The sequence below is a fragment of the Paralichthys olivaceus genome, chromosome 7 (genome assembly GCF_024713975.1).
Source record: "Paralichthys olivaceus isolate ysfri-2021 chromosome 7, ASM2471397v2, whole genome shotgun sequence".
NCBI classification, from domain to species: domain Eukaryota; kingdom Metazoa; phylum Chordata; class Actinopteri; order Pleuronectiformes; family Paralichthyidae; genus Paralichthys; species Paralichthys olivaceus.
In genome coordinates, this window is record NC_091099.1 from 25,907,532 (window position 1) to 25,928,619 (window position 21,088).

At 40.6% G+C, this 21,088-nt stretch overlaps 1 protein-coding gene across 1 annotated transcript in view; it reads right to left on the bottom strand.

Annotated features, from left to right (window-relative positions):
* smpd3 (sphingomyelin phosphodiesterase 3) overlaps positions 1 to 21,088 on the bottom strand; it is a 60,125-nt gene that overhangs the window by 15,794 nt on the left and 23,243 nt on the right. The window contains exons 2-4 of the mRNA XM_020078198.2: positions 15,465 to 16,178; positions 13,315 to 13,560; positions 12,224 to 13,175 (exon numbers count right to left, since the gene is read on the bottom strand). Of these exons, the coding sequence (XP_019933757.1) occupies positions 12,224 to 13,175; positions 13,315 to 13,560; positions 15,465 to 15,766 (1,500 nt within the window). The 5' untranslated portion in view covers positions 15,767 to 16,178. The remainder of the gene's footprint in view (positions 1 to 12,223; positions 13,176 to 13,314; positions 13,561 to 15,464; positions 16,179 to 21,088) is intronic.

Below are 21,088 nucleotides of genomic sequence, written 5' to 3' on the forward strand. Positions count from 1 at the left end.
TTTACAGCAGAACAGTGCACAGCCCAGTTCACACTACAACACTTCACTGGATCGCTGCTCGGTTCACCGGACATGACTTCATAATGCAAATGTGGAGTCTTGCAGTTATGAGTTCCCACTACACGACTGACTGGGGTGGTCACGCACTACATGATCTTTCACAGAGAGAAAACCCCTGACAAGTATATCTGGTCTATAGTGAGTCAAAATGATCCTCCAGCTCTTCTGCATCATCCTGCCTGGTAAGGTGACCTTTAGTGCTGTGAAAAGCACCTATAAATAATATGAATAATTATTAATATTACTATTACTACCCTGCACACAGAATGACACATCAGGCTGGGGGAGAGGTGAAACAGTTCAGTGGACATCACAGTTGTAAAGAATAGAAATCGAGCCTAAGAGAAAAGTAACTGAAAACGAACCCACAGACATTATGTTTTCTCTGTCTGAACCTGAGCCTGATGCTGAACTGTAAGTTTCACTGAGTTTGTGTTACCCTGTCCCCTAACATGCACAGTTATTGCTTGTTTTTCTCTGATTACAGACATGTGCAGTGTAAAACCGGAAGGACTTCACTACTAATTTTGTGGCTGGAGTTGACGCAGTCTCTGGTTGGAGTCTGCAAAATGTCCTGGAAATTGTGTGGTTTCAACTTGGCAAACTATCTAACATATCACATTAACAAAGTTGTCATTACTTATAAGTTTATGATAACATGTTTACAGTGTATACAGAGGGATATAAGCATTACTTTAAAAATCAGTCTTTAAGCAAACATTTCGGCTGTTTCATATATTTATGATAGGGCTCCTGGTCGTGTTCAGAGAGACGCTTTGATCCAACATGCTCCACTAAACTGTGCTTGACCGAACCAAAGCAGCTGACTTCACTGAAACCCTCAGGCAGACCTTTGAAGAATACTGCAATGAGGACAGCTTCAATGAGCTGTGGAACAGGGGTGGCTGGTCAATAGGGGGCGATACGGCGCTGTCATCCCAAAGAAATAAAGGAAAAAAGATGATACTGATACATTTTGTTAATTGTCATACAAATTCTCAGGACAGTTGGTCCTGCCACTGGTCACAGCTGCTCAGTGATCAGCTGCTTCATGATCAGAGCTGAAGCTGCAGTTAGTATGTATCGAGCTGGAGTTTCTGTTTTCTCCTCCTCCTTTTTACTGGACAAACTGAAACCTTTTGAGTTTTCAGGACAACTGAGGTTCACCACAGGTTCTCTTTCATGTTGGGAAGGGAAGGATGAGATGAGGAGCATTCAGCTGCAACATGAAACTTCACCTCTAGATGTCACTTAATTCTACCCACTGAACCTTTAACAAATAAATACTCATCAGTTATATGAGAATATATATATAGGACCTGATCAGTACATGAAGTAACTTCGCGTTTGCTTGATTGAGTTTATGAGGCTGCATTTAAACATCATGAAAAATGAGGAGACACGACGTTAACAGCAGGACTCCGTGTTAAAGTGAGCAGTATTTAGCATTTAACAGGTAATCTTAGCCATCATCGCAAAAATTACCCCCCTTAAATTTGGCACTGTGGAATACAGTGACAGAAACATGTCATGAGAGCAACATTCCTACAACAAACAAACACATGATGCTGTCACAAAAAAACTAAACTTTTCAAGTAGATGGAGAGAAAGTCAAACTGCTGCACACATGCTCTAACATGACTTCTCAAAAGGGGTGGGTGTGGTGAAGTCCCCTGCCAACATATGAGAGCCTGGCTTCTGTCGTGCACACAGGTCCGTCTCATATCATCACCAGGCAGTGTGGAAGCTCTCCCAGGGTCAGACACACTGTCACACTGCTGCAGCTGGACCTGCTCACCTGAGCCAGCTCCACATCAAGCTCACCCTTCCCTTCACATGAGGATGGGTTTTGTTGGTGATGATTAACGATGAATTTCAATTTAAGTCTGATTAAGTCGAGTTTGAGTTTGTCAATCAATGGCCAGACACAACATGATGAACGATGCAGAGCCAGAAAGAGCTGCATAGTTTCTTTGCATGAACATGTTAAGGTCAGGGTTACGCATAAATTGGTCATGGGCAGGTTAGTGATAAGGTTTCGGTTAGGCTGTCCACAATGAAGTCAACGCAAAGTCTTAAAAAGGATATCTGCGCAAACCTCTGATGATCAACCCAGTGAGTAAAATGGTTCAGTTGATCTCGTCAGTTCACAATGAAAACAAACGTTCCGTATAGAATAGAACTTCTCTTAAAAATATGAAGGCTGTAGGTAGTGAGAAATAAATTTAGATAACGGTGTCCTTCACCAAAATGAGTTCATAACATGCTTTTTGTGTGATGCCTTCATTCAGTCAAATTAATGTGTATAATTTAGGATCAATTCGTGTCTACTATAATGAGGAAAGAAATTCACACAAACACATTGGGCCATGGTGTTAAAGCAGCCCACTGAGGATGGGACTTTCATTTGGACAATTGGAAAACAGTTGCCAATAATGTGATGGCTGTTTTGGCTTGATATCTGTGGCGAGCTCTTAATGAAAAATCCTGACAGCCACAATAAAGCTTTCTCCTAATTAGGTTGATTTTAATACCAAAGCTCTCAATGCAGACCGGAGCACAGTGAATACACCTTACAGCAAAGGTCATACTTTCCCTCTGAAGATTTTAGGTTCTAATTGAATTGCTCTTAATGGAATGAGTACTTTGTAAGAACAGGCTTGCGGAGCAGATTTGTTCAATTTTGTTAAGCGCATTATCAGTTGCTTTTTTAATCACGTTGAATAAGACGTATGTAAATGAAAATGTGAGACTGTATTGGTTTGTTGATACTGCCTGATCCACCTGGTCCCCAATAAATGACTGTTGCATGCACACACGAACACTTTATACTACATTAATGTTGGAACGTTTCCTCTGAGATTCTGCTCTACGTTGTCATGACAGCATCATATCATTTCTGCAGATTTGTCGGCTGCACGTTCATGCTGTCAGTCTACTGTTCTACCACATCCTAAAGACCTAGCTCTCATCTTCATGAAAACCAGTTGAGACATATGACCAGTCATATAACCATGACTGATTGGTATTCAAGGCCCAAAGTGTGACAAGAAAACATCCCTCACACCATCACACCACCAGTAGCAGCCTGGACTGTTGACACAAGGCAGGTTGGCTCCATGGATTCATGCTCAAAATCCACCTTCATGAGACATGGCTATGTTTTTCAGATTTCTGTTCTTGGCTGACAGGAGTGGTACCTGTTGTCGTCTCTGCTGCTGTGGATCATCCACCTCAAGGACGTGCTGTTCAGTCTGATATACTTCACGTCGTTATCTGAGTAACTGTAGACTTTCTGTCAGCTCCAACCAGTCTGACCCTTCTCCTCTGACCTCTCTCATCAACACAGAACTGCTGTTCAATGAATGTTTCTGTTTCTGGCTCCAGAGACTGTTGTGTGTAAAAAGAACAGCGATCAGCAGAAACACTCAAACCAGCTCGACCGACTCCAACAATCAGGCCACACTTACTGAGATCCCGTGTTTTCATCATTCTATAATCTGACGTGAAACTTGACTGAAGCTCCTGACCTTGTAGGCATTGCACTGCTGCGATTGGATAATAATATGAAATTACAAGAAACAAAAAAGTGCTCTGTGAGTGTATGTTCTGAATTTTCATCATTTTGGATGAATAGTTTTTATTTTATTTATGAGGGACTGTTGTAAATGAACGTATTAGTGATAAATATCTATATTATATTTAATATATCAGTAAAATGTTCATGGTTCTGTTTCTCAAAACACAGTTTATATATGTTTAACAAAACCCCCATTCCCCTCAAATCCGCACCAACACAAACTTAATCTGGTCCGTAATTACATTATAACTGCACTATAATAATATGTAAACATCATTTCTATGAGTTGCCACCCTCATGTTTGCTCCTTCAGAATGGTAGCACCTGGAGATGGTTATCTTAGCAGACAGACCGTGGGGGAGACCTGAAGCTATAGCCAGGAGAGGGCTCGGTTAGAAAATCAGCCTGGCTTCTTCCACACATTAAAGGAGTAACACAACCACCACCTCTGAGGTTCATTAATTAACACGTTCAATGTTGGAAAAACATCAGCTAGTATAGTAATACAGTAATTAGGTAACCATTGTACCTGGCCAGGAAATATTCCAGCTCATCCAACCCAATGAATCCACAGACTGACATATTTAAACTTTGTTTTTGTATGGATTCTACAAAACAGATATACATAATGCTGTTTTTTTTGCTTGTTAAGAGAGCCAGACAAGTTATCTTACTATTCTTATCGTACGCTTGGCAAAATAAGTCAATAATAATTTCCCACAGAGATTTACTTGAACTCTTCCCTCAAGCACTAATATATTAACTGTAATTAAATCCATAAATGTAAAAATGTGCCCACTCAGTCTGCTTTGACCACTAAATCGATGACATATATTTAATATGAGAGCCTGTATTTGTTTCTGTTAGATGCGTTTTAGTTCCACGTTGGTTTTAATGTCTCAGTTTGAATAAATCTTACCACAGGGGCCATTAAAATTTCATCTAATCATCTCATCTTTTTTTTCTGTCCCATCCCCCTGACTCTGTCCTCATTGCCTCTCTTTATATTGCTCCCTCCCTCTCTCCGTCTTCCTTCCCGTCTGCTCTTCTCTCCATCTGCATGCCATGCTCTGTATTAATATTTCAGGAGCTTATCTATGCTTCAATAGGTGTGTGCGCACCATGAAGCTGACTAGAGGCCTGAGGGGGATCTAATGTGTCATGCATACAGGAAAGACTGGACTTCCATTGTGTTTATTTTGTCTGTGGTTTTTGCAGGAGATGAAGTTCAGAAAGGTAAATCTGTTGGAGTTCTGTTCAGTGATGTAGGAAAAACTGGACGGGAAGCAATTTATGCTGAATTGAGCACAGAGTGTCTTTACCCCTTTAGCTTTGCATAGTCTACATTAAAAAAGAACATGTTAAAAAAAAAACTGCATTTCTTTAAACACAGAAAATGAGTCAGAATACCCAATATGAGATGCTGCAACTTCCCAAGATTCTCCCATTGTTCACAGGCCATTGAGTCAGAACTGAGCAGAACTGAAATGAGCTGTGAGAGGTGATTTCACACTAAAAGCCAAGCAAAGCAATCTGAGTTATAAAATTTAGATTATGAAGCCTTCAAGGGTGCTGTAACTAATTACCTTTTTAATTTTGAGGGGTGAGTCGATCTATCACTCTGCATTACTCACATGAGTTTGATGGCTTCACTTGGAAACCAAGCAGCCATTTTATTGTGATGACAGACAGGCGGCAGGAAGCTTCAGGGTGGCTTTCTGCCACTACGTGCCTTGATATTTGGATTTGTTTGTCGATCTTTCCAGATGAGGAAAACAAGTCTTTTCTCATTCAGCATGGTCGCAGTATAATCCTTAATGGGTGCAGTGTATCAAGGGTGTTTCAATGCTGTAAATCTTGTGGTACTGAAGATCCTGCCTGCAGTTTTCAGACAGTTCCCTCACATCCATTTCAATGCATAATCTCTTCATTACACACTGTATCACAAAACTCTTCTCAAGGGTTTTGGGCTGGTTAAAAATAATTATGAGATGTTCAAGTCCAGTCTCAAGTGATCTGAGGAAATGTTAATCAATGTGTGTTAAACAAGTTCCTATCAAGTCTGAGGTCAGTTAAAGTCCAAGCCAAGTCTAAAATCAGTAAAGAAAGAAATAATTAAGTCAAGTTTTTGATATTGTTACATAGACAACTTTAGCATCAGCAGCTGTTTACACTACTGGACAGACTGCAAAAGTGGATGGGACTTTCTGGCAATGTGCTAAATTGGTTCAACCTACATTTACAAGATAGGGAGTACTTCATGTCAGTCTGTAAATATGAATTTAAGCCAAAAAAAAGTGGTATTCCTCAAGGGTCTTCGAATCAGCATATAGATGCTCCCTCAGATTATGGAATATTACATATATACATATCTATATATGCAGGAAATATACCTCTTGCTACACTGGCTGAGGAACTTCAGCTAAGGAAGAACAATTTCAACAGCCAAGGGCAGTGAAAAAATTTGCCCATCAACACCCAAAACAAGCAAGAATGAAAAGCATAAGAGTAGAACAAAACTTAAACTCGGATATCCATCCCCCAAAACTGTATTTAAACAACTATTTTGGAGCACTGGTTTCTATATTGCGATAACTAAAAAGAGGAAATAATTGCGGTCTATACACAAGAATAGCTTGCTGCTAGTGTTTGATTAAGGGTTTTTTTGAAAACTTTGAAGAGGAAAGCGATGTGTGTCAATAAACCGAATTGACCCAGATAGCGAACAAAGGTCCTTTCGGTCATTAATGACCAGGGGTAGAGTTGGGGGGATTCTCCCATTGATTCCCTTTCTATCCACCCTAGATTTGAGTGTGTCCCTGTTTTAAGGTCTAATCTGTGATGCATTTTGGCTTTGTATTTACACACACACACACACACACACACACACACACACACACACACACACACACACACACACACACACACACACACACACACACACACTTCAACCATGCACTTAGCAGTTTGAAATAATTATAAGAGGGGATAAATGTTGAGACTGAAAAGCTGTAATTACGGAGCCAGCGCTGGCTTTCTCTTTAGGGAAACATTTTTTAATTAATATTCTATCTCTCCCTCACCCACCCATCTCTCTCTTCCTCTGGTCCATCAGTTCTTCAGTTCAGATTTATGTTGCTGACCTGCAGGTACCTACAGGGAAATGCAGCCATGGAGAAGAGAGAGCAGAACTAAACACGGTAATGGTTGAAATACATCTGGACACAACAGCAGAGCTCATACGGAAATGGAAGAGCTCATACTGAGGCCCAATTACACACCTGTGTAATTTTGCTCACAAACAAACCAACAAATGGACAGGGGAGAAAACAGAACCTTCCTGATGTAGGTCATTAATCATGTGCTTGATATGTTTACCTAAATAAACCCACACTGAAACACAGTAATAAAGAAACAATAAAGTGACCACTTCATAAAAAGCTGCTTATGTTAAACACTTTTATATCATCCTCAGACCAATCCTGTGCAAGACAAAAACATCTGTACGACATTTACTTGACGTTTTCCCTCAACATTCTTTTGCCCATGGTTTTATAATATAAAGTATAATCAAGGTTATAAAATGATTAAGGTTGGAGTTAAATAAGAGGCATTCATTGTTGGTCTGTAAAGCAAACTTTGATTTCCAACAGGAAAGTCAGATGTGCTGCTATCATCTTCACTCATGCATCATACAGTGGGTTTAGATGCATACAACAGAAAACTCAACTGCTTGTTGTCAGCATCATACATATGTGCACATGGTTCTACTTTGCAAAACTCAGCCTATGGGAAAATATGTACATGTGCAGGAGCCTGGCTCCCACAGTTTGCTGTAAATATATGCAACATTCCTTTCATCAACTGCTACGTATGGAAATGTTGAATGTTAGATCATGAATCTCTACTTATTAATAATTTAAAAATGTGCAGATAACAAGGAAAATCCTGTGGCAGGGGGCTTGTTGAGGATTACAGTTTATTCAAATTAGGCAGAACAACACCGAACAGACAAGAATCACTTTAACAATAATGCTGATAGAGCATCCTAGTTCGTGTTTGATAAGACTGCACCCAGTAGCATGAACATCAGGTAAATCAAATGAAATGCAGCTAATGAGATGCCTCCCAGATGGCAACGAAGCGAGGCGGAGTATTGGGTCATAATGAGTCAGAATAGCTTAAGGTTCATGGAGGAGGAAGAGAGGGATCACAACAAGAAGCAGCAATGGAGAGCTGCCAAGACGTCTGGAGGTCAGTCAGGGGCGGGTAATGAACACTGAGCACATCAAAGTCTGCAGCTGGCTGAGAGACAGGCAGGTTACAGCAAAAAAGCAAAGCTGAACATTGATAAGGAAAACAACATGCAGTCAGGGAAGTCAGAGCATAGTAAGAATCATGTGGCTCTTACTTGATATTGATGTTTAAAGCATGGCATGCAAAGTGACATCCCAAATGTCCATTTGAACTCTGCTAAAAACGTGACCTATGGAGACATCGTCCTGCTCTGTTATTCTTTGCTGGTATATGCCAATCTTAACTTACTCTATACAAGTCCTTAACAAATACACTGTTCGAAACTCATACTATTCAAATAACCATGACAACAGCAACATATGGCATCTAATCAGAACTTCACCTGACAATCAGCCCCAAAACTGATGTAAGACACGAGGCTTTTTAATTAACTGCTATAAAATATAATCTGGGCAAATGAGGCAGCAGTGTCCAACATAAATTCTCTTCCCCCCACTGGCCAAGTTGGCCAGTACGTCAGGGTTTTACAGGCCACTTGTGTAAATTCGCTGGCCAGGCAGCCAAACAATGCTTATTTTCTCAATAATATTAAATTATAGAGCCCCTTTATTGCAACACTTAAAGCTGCAGTCGGTAGGAGAGAGAGGGGAGAGAGAGAAACAGACAGTGCTTGACAGTGGCTTCCAGGCCCCTCCCTCCCCTCTGTACCGCAGACCAGGCTGTAGTGCATGCGCAGGATAGTAACCATGGCAACAGAAGAGGCCAGCGAGCAGTGACATTTAGTTAGACACTCCCCCCGGGTCTGATTGGAGGTTTAGAAACAGGTCATTGGATTATTCAAAATTGCATTACAAGCTGTATGTGGCGCCAAGTTATCTGCCTCATGTATTACTGTCAGATCACGGACAGCTTTAAATAAATAAGGCGGAAGGTTATTTTTGTAAATGTTCCCCATGCATCTTTGTCTTACACTAGAAGACAATGGTTTAATATTTACATAATCATCCTCATCATCATTTGTCTTTTTGTTATTATTATTGCGGCTGTCCACAAATTTAGCAAGGATGGGACCGACACATCCAGACATTTTAAGCAGCTCACAACATAGCTAAGATCAGTCACAGTCCTTGAAGTGACATGCCTTGTTTGGACTGCTGTCTGTGTTGCTTGAATGAAACGAAACACTTTGAAACATCAACAGGAATTATTTTGTCTCTACTTAGGAGATATGTGGAAGAAACAACGTCCTGCCTAATAAAAACCTACTGCACTTGACTTTAAACAGGCAGCCACAGTAAAAGATGATGCAAGCTTTATGTTTTCAATACAGTCAGTGAGCAGCTGAAATAGAAAAAGACTGTGCCAGGCACAAACACATTGAAAACAATGTGATTAGCAATTAGTGGCCTGTATATTGTGATGACCTAACAAAGAAAGAATATATATAAATAATAGCGGCTAAACTGTAATGTACATAATGACAATTACATAATAGGGAGGATTTTACTTTGAAACAGGAACAAAAAGTGTTGTTTGTGAACCACTAATGGTACACGGATAAATTAAGCAAGAGCTCAAATGTCAAGAGGAGCAGCACTTAAGTGAGTCTTAAATTAAGAATGAAAGTATACTCACAAGTATTTCTCTAACTATGAATAAACCAACACTGTTATAATCTGACATGTCAGTTTTTTCATATGCACACTGCTTTGGCAACTGAAGAACACAATGGTTAACAAGCACCAATTAATCCTGACACAAAGATTGAGAGTTCTACAAACATCAATCTATTCAGTTTTTTTTTTTGCAATGACAATCCAGAGCAGCAACAACAAACACATCTAGAGATGAAAAGGCGTAATTGGTAAACAGAGTTCACATCTGAAACGCCAAGTGTGTCAACTCGTCATGTTTCCTTAATTAGAATGAAGAACATGAGGATTTTACACCAAAGGAGGCGCATGTGTCACTCATGTTGGACTCCGAATGGGTCTAGCTGTAGCCTCCAATAAATAACTTCATCCTGGCAGTATGGAGAATATTTTTTTACACTGTTAATCAAAATAGTTCCTCCCCTCTCCCATTGGGCTAGCATGGTTGTTTCTTTCTCTGTCAGGTGCAAGCATAAGCAGCTTGCATTGAACCATGTACGTGCCAGCTGGCTGAGAGCTGGCTTGTCAGTGGGACCTGGAGTGAACTCATATACAAGGAGTTGATGAAAGATGAATGTGAGGCCAGCTTGTAAACTGCAGCGACAGTCAGCAGGCAGCAGGGCTAACAGGATGAGACTGTCAGCATGCAGGCTGTGATGGCAGTGTGTCTTTACTAGATCTGGTATATGAAGGACATGTACACACAGACACTCACACACGTACAGGTACCCGTCGTCAGCATCAGGTCGCATTAAGCAGATAGATCCATTCCAATTGCAGCGGGATCAACTGCAGACTCACTTCCTCACTGTCAAGTGCGTGGCTGATTAATGAAGTCCCAGGCTGACCGCACTCATCACTGAACATACAACAAGACATACCTGATCACTGTTTGCTTCCTCTCTGATTTGTTGCACATGATCTGCTTTTTTATCTCCAAAGAGGTGTTGGGCGTTCTCTTTATGTCATACCTACATCTGATCTGTCTTACTACTGAACACGTCTACTTTACTTTTTAACTTAGTGTTTATACAGCAGCTTGTGACTGCATTGGGATACATGACAGAATATCTCTCAGGTACTATTGAGAGGTGGAACAACTGGAACAACTATCGGGCATCCATAAATAATCACCCTTGTGCGTGTGTCACTTTGTGATTTTTCAGTGTCTCCGAAGTATCATTGTCATGTGTAAAAATTAAGGTTTTCTGATCATTTGAAAAAAAGAAAGAATCCATTATGGTGAAACACACGCATGCAACTGAGTGAATCAGTTAGAGTTACTCTCAATAACACTATATAAACCCATGGCAAGACATATAGTATGTGCGAGTGTGAAACCAGGCCGGCCAGCCACAAGCTGAATTGTTAACCATAACAAATTGATTCAGACCAAAATAAATGATTTGAAAACCGAAAAAGGCAAAGGTACAAGATTGTTCCTAATTATTTTAAGAGATTCTTCAAACTCAAAAAACATAATATGCCTCCATACAGCTCTTGTAGTGTCATCTGTGTGTCCATACGTTCAAATGTGTTCACAGCGGGGTCACAGTGGACATTTAGGCTAATTTGAAAAATCATCACCATGTACTTCAATTGTATTGGACTTGGCTGCAACACTGTTTACCCCTGAAACTCCAAAAGAGTTTTATAGATTCAAACACTTCACTCACCCCTCCATCGGTATAGTGCAGTCGATAATGACTGAATTTAAATTTTGGGGTTAACTATCCCTTTAATGCATTGGACATATATTGAAAAAAAAAAAAAAACGCTTCAATGCTTGGGACTTGAAAACACGGGATAACATGTATTTTAACTTTTTCCACACAGCATTGGTGGAAAGACTGAGCAGTCTGCAATAACCAGGGTGTGTGCACTCATCACAATGACAGATGTGTAATAGGTAAAGGGATGTGGGTGTAAGTAATCGCATTTGTCAAGTACTATCTGCAATCTGTGGATTCTTCATCCCACCACCATTGTGGTAGACAGATACTGATGTATCAGTGCTTTTACAGGGGTGATCAGATCTAAGTATTTTTCCCGCAGGATACTTTACCATACGACAAAGCTCTGTGGTGACAGAATAGACAGCTGGTAGGTTATTTTAGATACAACACTCTTTCCCTCTTTCACAGTGTCTTTCACACTCACACCCTCTTTTACAGATGTAAAATAAGTTATTCTAGTAAAAATAGATTTAATGGAAAGATTCCATTTGCACTTTTCCAGAATTCATACCATCAGAGATGACAGGATTGGCTGAAAGAGCACCAAGCAGCGTTTGCAGCATAGACACATACTGTAGTATTCAAAGTAAAGTAAATATTACACAGCCCTGAGAGGCTGAAGAGAAAATGTTTTTCAAAAGGTAGAATTTTTTTTTTTCTGACAGGAAAAAAACACCTGACAAATCGCTGAGACACTATTATCATTTTAGGCTGAAGTGAACTGTTAGCCCAGTCGAGATAGGACTACAATAATGTTGTATTATGTAATATTACTACTACTACATTCAATATGAGGTGGGAGCACACTGTATCTGGTTAGCTAGTTTTACTAATCTGTGTTAGACTATGTCTTGTGCAATGTTCTGTTAGTTAGTGTGAGGTTGACAGGCTTTACAGGACAGAACCAGGGTAAGTAAAAGTAAAGTAAAACCTCTGACCTTGGCAAACAGCGCCCCCTTGGCTGCCAGCGCATCCTCTCCTTTCCCATTAGGGTAGCATTCGTACAGCACATCCAGAATAGGGTAGCGGCTGGCCAACATCAGCCCACTGTTCAGGAATTTGAACCTGGAGCAGCAGCCTTTCCAGCCATATCGCCCAACATCACTCAGCACATAGGGAAAGTAGCGATGCAATTGCTTCCGCAGTCTAGTTGTCGATCCATGGTCAAACACTTCCTGTAGAGCCAGGAAATCCAAGTTGGCAGGGAAAAAGGCAGAGATGTCATGGTCGAACGTCTCGTCCCCATGGCGGCGTTTTCTTCCCGGGCGCTTAAAGACTGACATACGTGGAACATGAGAGAGAGTATTGTTGGAGGTTACCCCTACTCCACCGTCACCTCCATGGTAACGAGCAAGGGACTCCCTGGAAGCAGTCATGCTGCTTGTGTCTCCCTGATCCCCAGGTCGATGGTTCCCTGTTTCTGCCTCTTCCTCCTCAGGGTCTGGCTCTGGTGCGCTGATGCTGATTTGAACACCTGAGGTGTGAAGTGGGCAGTCTGTGGAGGATTTTGCCTGCGTCCCTTCACCATGTAAGGGACAATCATGCTGGCCAGGGCCGTTCTGATGCCCTGTCGAATGCATGGGGCAGTCTGTAGCCCCTCCTGAGATGTGAACAGGACAGTCTGGGTTGTTGTTAGCCCCTGCAGAGTGGAGTTGGCAGTCTGCCGTTGTGTCTACTACATCTGTGTGAAGCGGGCATCCAGAGGAGCCCTGGTCTCCAGCAGCAGGGTGAACAGGGCAGTCGGCAGCACCTGAGGGGTGAATTGGGCACTCGGTGACGGGTTCAGTTTCAGTGTCGGCTGGGCCATTTGTGGTGTGTGTTTGCTCTGGACGCTGGTCCAGAGAGGAGGTACGACGGAAACCTGTGGCAAGGCTGCTGAAGGATGCCGCACTGATGAAAAGACAGGAAGTGTGAAGCAAAGAAAGATTTATTGAAAATACTTTTGTTTGGTTGATATTTCTGATGGAAATAAATGGTTCTCCAGCTGTTAGGCCCCAGTCGGAGGGGCCCAGCAGAAAGTTCTCCTCACCTGATGGAGGTGTTGGTAGGTGAGTCGATGTAGATTTTTATTTGAGGTCGACTGGCACCATTGCGGATCCTCTTCCCCACCTCACGGGCTCTCCTGTGGGTGTCTGACAGGTTGTTGAATCTGGCCAGGGAGTCGGGCAGCAGGCATACATTGGCACTGCAGAAACAGAAGCTTCTGCCCTGTGGCCTCCATTCTGCATTACCTATGCCCCCTGCCTGGCCCTGCTCGGCCTGGTGTTTGTCTGGTCTGCACAAGGTAAGAAAGAATATCACATTAAGTCAGACTGGAGAAAACACCCCCCAAGCAAGTTCAGTAAAAGTTCACAAGCTCATTATAAAATTATCCTTGCAGTGCATCCGGCATTTTGTCATGAAGCGGGCATCCAGTCATACAGATGCACCAGCATGTCACTCAAAAACATCCAGAAGTGGAGAAGCACCATAAGCCCTCCATGGATATACAGGTTGTGGTTATGCAAGGAAATGGTCCCATTTTTTTATTCACCATTTCTTCTTATTACAAAAATGGCTGTTTATTTTTGAGAAGATTAGGTTACTTTCAAATGTTTATATACCTTTCTTTAGTAAAAAGACAAATCATTAAGTCAAGTTTTTCTAATAAAACCCTTTTGCTTTTTGCTCCTGCACTCTCCCGGGCCACATCTTATTTTGTTCAAACTGGTGGTACTCCTAAAATTCAACAAACCACTACTACATTGAAGTGGGAGAGCAGTATAATTACTGAAAAAAAAAACAGATAGCCAAGGGAACATCGATCACACTGTGTGAGCCTGCTGAGTAGCTAGAAGAGAGCGCGGCTCTTCCACAGCAAACAGGGCCAAACACTTTTTCCTAGTTTGTGGTTATGGTGAGAAGCCACAAACACCCGTTGAGAACTGATTGAGCCTGACAGCTGGAGGTCAGACCAACAGGCAAACTTCTTGAAATCCACAGGCAATCTGAACCACTGGCTTTCTTTATATCAAATGAGGCATGACTCAACTGCACGGCCTATAAGTGGTGCTCCTGGAGGAAACAAGCCAGTTCCAAAATGATTTCTGTGTGATGATCTCAAACTGGTTCAAAAAGCCATTTAAATGCAGAGTTTTGAAAACACATGGCAATGTCACAGGCTGGTTACAGGCTGGGTCCAGAAAAGGGAATGAGTGAATGAGTGAGTGAGCGTCTATCCAATCAGATGTAAGATGAGTTCGTAATGATGACTGAGTGAAAGATCAAACTGTCATTCATCAGTTACTGCCCATCTAAAATAATTAACCATTTAAAATGTTGTTATTGGAGTAGTGTTTTTACCAGCAGTCTTTTTATATTGATATCCTCAATGTTTAACATAATATAGTAATGTCCATGAGAATTTAACAAAACCATGGATGTTCGTTATGTTCAATTTATCTGTTTCAATCAGGTTTGTTCAATTGTCTCAGACCATATTTCTGCAGTCATCAGGTTTGGATATTTTGCACTGAAATGTTCTTTTGATATAGTTGATGTCTATTATCATATTTTATCTCCATGGTCTAGAACCTTGAGAGTTCTATGACACACTCCAGACTCCCTGATATTTCATGGTCACTCAAACCTTGGTCAACACGATGAAGGTATTTGGAGAGTGGCACAATGTTATATTCCTGCAACATGTATTGTACATTTTTTCTACTGCTCTTCCAATCTGATAGCCACTCACAATAAAGCACTGACTAAAATGTTTGAGTGGTTTGGTACTTTGTTTAGATAAGGGAAAGATTGTGGTGCTGGTTAAATTATGTCAAATGTAATGGTAACTTTATCAACATGTCAACAAACCTGCAATCTTTCGATGTTAAAGTGTCTCTGTCCTACATTTAACCACACCATATGGTCCAGTACTTAATAGTACATCATCACTCAACATGGTATTTTTCATATTAAATATATTTTGTAAAACATTTAAAACTATAAACTATTGAAACAAATCACTTCTGGTGAGTTGAGTCTTTTCAACTGGAGCAAAAGACACCAGGGAGGAGATGAGACACAGGATAATTAGTTTTGATGTTGACGTTACCAATCGTCTCATTTGTTTGTAACATGACAACAAGAATCAGTCGTAGTAGAAACATCGGTGCCACTTTCACCAAGGTTAACACTAACCTGCGGTAGGTGTAAAAGTAGGGTTGGCGGACGGCCTGCAGAGGAGCCCAGATGATGAAGCCTAGAAGGGCAAAAGGCAGGGAGGCGAGGACGAGGAGCAAGTAAAGGGGTGCAGAGATCAGGACGCACAGGGTGAGGAAGGAGCAGGGGTCCTGGGAGCGCTGGCGCTTCTCCAGTGAGGTGGCTACACATGAGGCCAGGAGCCGGTCCAGGAGCCAGTAGCAGGGGAACACCAAGCTCCACGATAAGCCATCCAGGAAGTGCAGACAGGCACTGGTGTAAGGGGTGGTGTGGAGGACCATCTCTTTCCTTCTTTCTTTCCTTCTTTCTTCCTCTCTGTCACTTTCTCCTCACCTCACACACTCTGTCCACACCCACATAAAATGTTGAAACAAGTACAACTCTGTTCCAGGGAGAAACACAAATAATAATAAAAAAATAAAATAAACCAGATGCAATTGTAGACCCTCCCTCCTCCTTGGAGAAAGCTACACTACATGTTTTATGTGATTGTATCTTCACAGGCAAGCGTGTCTAAGTCTCACTAACCCTCCCTTAGCAATTACACCCTCTACAGGAAGGGTCAAGGAGCACAGACTGGAGGTAGGGGGTTGCCATGATGAGAGCTTTTCCCTTGACGACGGATCTATGATTGCGAAGACTTGCACAACCTCTGGGGGGGGTTACACTCAAACATCAGCATATCTTGAAGACCTGGAGAAAGTGAGCAGAATGATGGAAGAATAGAGGAAGGAGAAAGGGAGGGGGAGAGAGGGAGGAAAAAGAAGCAGATAAATGATTCACTAGTTCGGATGTAGACATGCTGGGTACAGAATAAACCTTTCAATAAAATACAAATAAATAAAATCGAATTATAGGGTTTGTCCTCTGGATATCATAATTGTCTTTATGTGTCATTTTGATATATTTTAGAAGACATCCAATGTTTTTTACACTGAAATTTCTAATCAAATCTTTGATGAATTAAATGATATTTGATCCAGTTGACGAGAGACAAATTATTACAATGAATCTCATTTTAGTGTAATTGCTAAGTATGCACTGCAAATTTTTTTTCTGTACTTAATGGCCTCTCAAAGTGCTTTAATTACAGCCAACATGTATCCAGTCACACACATATTCATTCACACATTCATCTAGCAGTTATGCTTGGTATTATGGACAGAAGCAGAATTATATTTAATTACATTAGGCTAACTGATTCAACACTAAATGTAATATAGGCACTGGTTATGTGGAGACATGCAAATTAACCTCTAATAGACTCTATAGCAAAGCTATATGACTGACATCTATAGTCATGAAGCTATACTGTACATTTGATTAAAGGTGGCTATACCCTCTGAGAGCACAACGATAAGTAATGTGTATTTTCCTAGAGAACGGAAATGATGCCATCATATATATATATGATGTGAAATACTATTCCTGATGACAAAGAGAATGATCTTATTTACCTCCTGCCTACAGATGACTTAAACAGAAATTTCAGTCCTTGAATGATTTTCACCATCACAGTTCAGAGTGAAAAGAGAATCAAGTCCTCTCGGATTGATAAATAATAATAATAGATTCATTCATGTCAACAGCTCAGGGTGACACAAAGACTCAGGGAGAGAGCTGACCTCAGTGCAACCCCACATGCTCCACAGGGACCACCGAGCAATGCTTCCACAACCTCCAGCCTTGAAGTGATTGCAGTGTATCATCTCCAGCATGACGGTATAACTCAATAACCTATCAAACACACAATATGCTAAAATGTGGTACATGCACATCCTATATGAAAACATGCAGTAGGACTGTCTCCAATTACACTGGTGAGTGGCAGTCGAACGACAGTCAAATAATTGAAGAACATGCAATTAAGTCTTCATCCAGGCAACTCAGAAACAGAAGCAAGCATGTAAAATTAAAAGACACAATATATTTTATATTTACTGAATTTGTAGTTGATTCTTTCAACTGCAATTTTGACATTAGACGGTGACACATTGTCCCTTTTCAAAAAAGAAAACCAGACAAGGCCAATACATGGCCTGGAATGTATGAATACTGCAAGAACACCTTTCAACTGAACACCACTGCATGAGCTATTTCTCATTACAGTCCGCTTTTGTCTTCTACAATGACAATAGCACATCTCCATCAGAATAACAATCCTCCTCTCTATGCTCAAAACCTTTGTGTATGATGATTTATGTTATTTAGCCACATGACTGACTGACTTTTTGGTGTCCTGGTTGACCAAACGCGACCTAGAGACAGGACCTGCTGACTCACCACTGGGCCTGAGCAGCATGACTGGACTGCTGTGCCTCCAGCTGACAGACAGACTGACTGTTTCACCGTCTGAATGGCAGATTAGCAGGTCGACAGCAGTTGTTTTAACTGGGAAAATGCTCAGGATTGAGGGTTATGACGTGTAGTTACTGTATATTTAAGATTGTGAATATTAATGATCAACCCACTAATGTAACCCTCACAAGTATTTAGCATAAAGGAAGGGACTGAGCAAGCAGAGAAAAAGTTAATGAATTAATGAAAGGAGGCAAGCAGAAGGTTTACCTCCCTACATAAACTCTAATCCAGACAAATTAACTTATTACACAACTGCCTGGTGATGCAATTTGCTGCCTTTCCTCTATTAGGAGCAATTTACGGCTCATTGTATTAAGTTTCATTAAGAAAAACTAATGCATGATTCAATAGAAATTTCAGCTTTGTTTGTACATTTGTACAGTTCCTGTTAAATAAAAAAAAACAAAACCTGTCAGTGGTTTGATCCCCGGCTCCACTAGTCCACATGCCGAAGTGTCTCTGGGTAAGATAATAAACCAAAGTTTGTGAATGGTGTGAGAGACAAATCGCAGCATATAGCACCACTGTGTGTAAATTCAGTATTCTGTAGACTGAGTTCTGCAGCTGGTCTTCACTTGCTGTGGCTCAAATACTGCAGGTCAGAGTCACAGTTACGGAAAGAAAGCTGCAACCGGCGTTACCACAGGTCAGGAAAACAGCCCGCTCCAGACAGACAGGTCAGAACAGGCACTGCACTACTCTTCAAAATGATCGATAGACATGCTAGGATATGAAAACTACTACTTTCAGAAGAAGACTTTGAAATGCAACTGAAAGACCCAGAGCATGCTAATATGCGGAACTTGAGTGAAAGGTATCTTTGACATTTTTCAAAAATACAGGAAGTAATTTTCTTGCCCAGAGTTAGATCATGAGATTTCTGGGTTGGCCTAAAACTGAAATATAACGAGAGGCTATGCTAATTTTACACTTCTGTTATGATGCTGTGTTAAATCCCCTTAGAACAGGACAAGTTTTCCTCAACTGGTGAGAATGTTTTCTTTCTGTATTTGCAGACAACATCAACAACCAGAAAAAGAGCTTGAAAGACATCCACTAATCTGACCTCATCATGGGAAACACAGCAGTGCATAATTCATTTATACACTTTAGTGCCAGAGAGAAATCCTTTAATATACTGCATTATTCTTGGGTGCCGGCGGCTACTAATTAGAGCCATTGATGTTTACTTCTTAAATCCTACTACCAGAGGAACAATGACTAATAGGAACAAACATTGTCTCCTGCAGAGGCAGACTGAAGTGTCTCTTCTGTCTTTTGTGGCCGTGTATGAAATCTTCTTCTGGAGAATATCTTGAAAACCACATTTAAGCTTTGTGACAGCCAAACTGGAGTTAGAGGCCGTGCAGTTGAATTATTGTTACTGATCAAGCTTCACAGACATCAGTGTTGTAGTATGCTGTGTGGGCCATTGGGTTATGAATTATAACTTTAAATTACATAAGTCACATAGAGATCAAGTCTCCTCAACAAAGCCGAACTTTTTTCAGGTTGACGTTTTTGTCATGTCGCTTGAAGCAACTAAGGGCAGCTGGTTCTTCTCATATGACATCACACTTTGTTGCAACAGTTAAGATAAAGTAAGCTTAATTGTTGATTGTAAGCATTGTTTAAAACACCATTCATTTGCCCATCACTGGTATATTAGTGCTTTAGTGTTGTCAAAGTGAATTTGTTGGGAAGCAAACAACACTACCAGCGTTATAGTGCTATATTGGTCATAAGACAAAATTAACTACTGTTTTAGTCGCAATTCCTGTGAAGAAGTTCTTTGTTAAAGCCCCTTAACACTTGATTATGTTCGACAGCCATTGCTCTTTTCTTCTTCTGTATTTATGACTGTAAACAGGTGCCTATTGACAATTTAATAGCACTTTTAATGATCGATTACATATAAAAAAAAGGGTAATTAGATAATAAGATGATCTAATTTAAACCTAATTTATGTCCTAGACATGAGACAAAAGTAAAAAAGGCCTAATCTCACACTGACATCACATTGGACATCTGTATTCCATGATAAACAACAAAACAAAAACATTTCACTGAAGTTGTGAGTTATCGTTGTGTTTAATCTCCTTGAGATTAAAAGTCAAACACACCCTTGACTTTATGGGCTCACCCTTCTTTCAGCAAGTTAACCCTCATTATGTTGGCTAGTTATCCACCAATAATAATGAATGCATGAGACTAATAGCACCAAATTGCACTAAAAAAGACCTTCAGCTTCTTTGAAGGACTTTCAGGGCCAAAGGTAGTTCAGTGTTCATTTGTGACTGAGTAGTAACATTTGGCTTTTGCATCTTTAGGTCAAAAACATTGATCTAGCTGCCAGGCCCTGTACATTTAATTATATCACAACTAGAGCAGGGCTCGTTCTAAACATGGCAGGATTATTCCATGTCATTAATGAGTTCTCCTCAAACAGTTCAAAATACTGTCACTTTTTATTCTTTGTGTGCTCAATGGTGCAGGGAGAAGTGAAAATACTTACTCCTGGTCTATCTGCAATGAAGATTTTATAGTCAATGTTTTTCATAAAATGAAACAGACTTTTCTTATTTACTTAAACTGCTGTTATTTTTCATATGATGCATGTTGAGTACTTCAACAAAAAGTTGAATAAAAAAGCAACAATTTTAATATGCTTTTACTTTAAAGATAATTTGCCAAACAGAAAGTGATTCTGTTGAATGCTGCTGTCGTGATGGAGACCAGCACCAACTGCAACTGTGAATATCTGGGTCAGTCTGATGAAATCAAAAACATGATCAAAAATGATCTGGTGGTGATTTTTTACCTGACCCATTTGCTGCTGCATTAGTTTATCCAATAGAAGAGGATTCAAATGAGTCCATGAAGACGATTAAGTTTCTTGTGTCCAAAATGTACCTAACTGCACTTCCAGTACCACTAAGAATACTCACGCCAAGTGTGAAGTTGATTGGATGATTCTGTAGCAGCTTGCAAGATACACGTTTCACAGAAATGGATGAATCCACAACCTTGTACATGTGTCATGTATTTTTTACTCATTTAATGCAACATGCAAAATGACTATTATATTCTTACAGGTGCCAAAGAAAAAACAAGTCACTGTGAATATTATTTACCCAAAGTTAATATTTGTTAGCTGTGTGCCTGCTGCTGTTAATCAATCCAGAGAGAGGGGCCTTGTTTTACATTACAAAGAGATGAGAACTCTAGCGCCCAGCATGAAT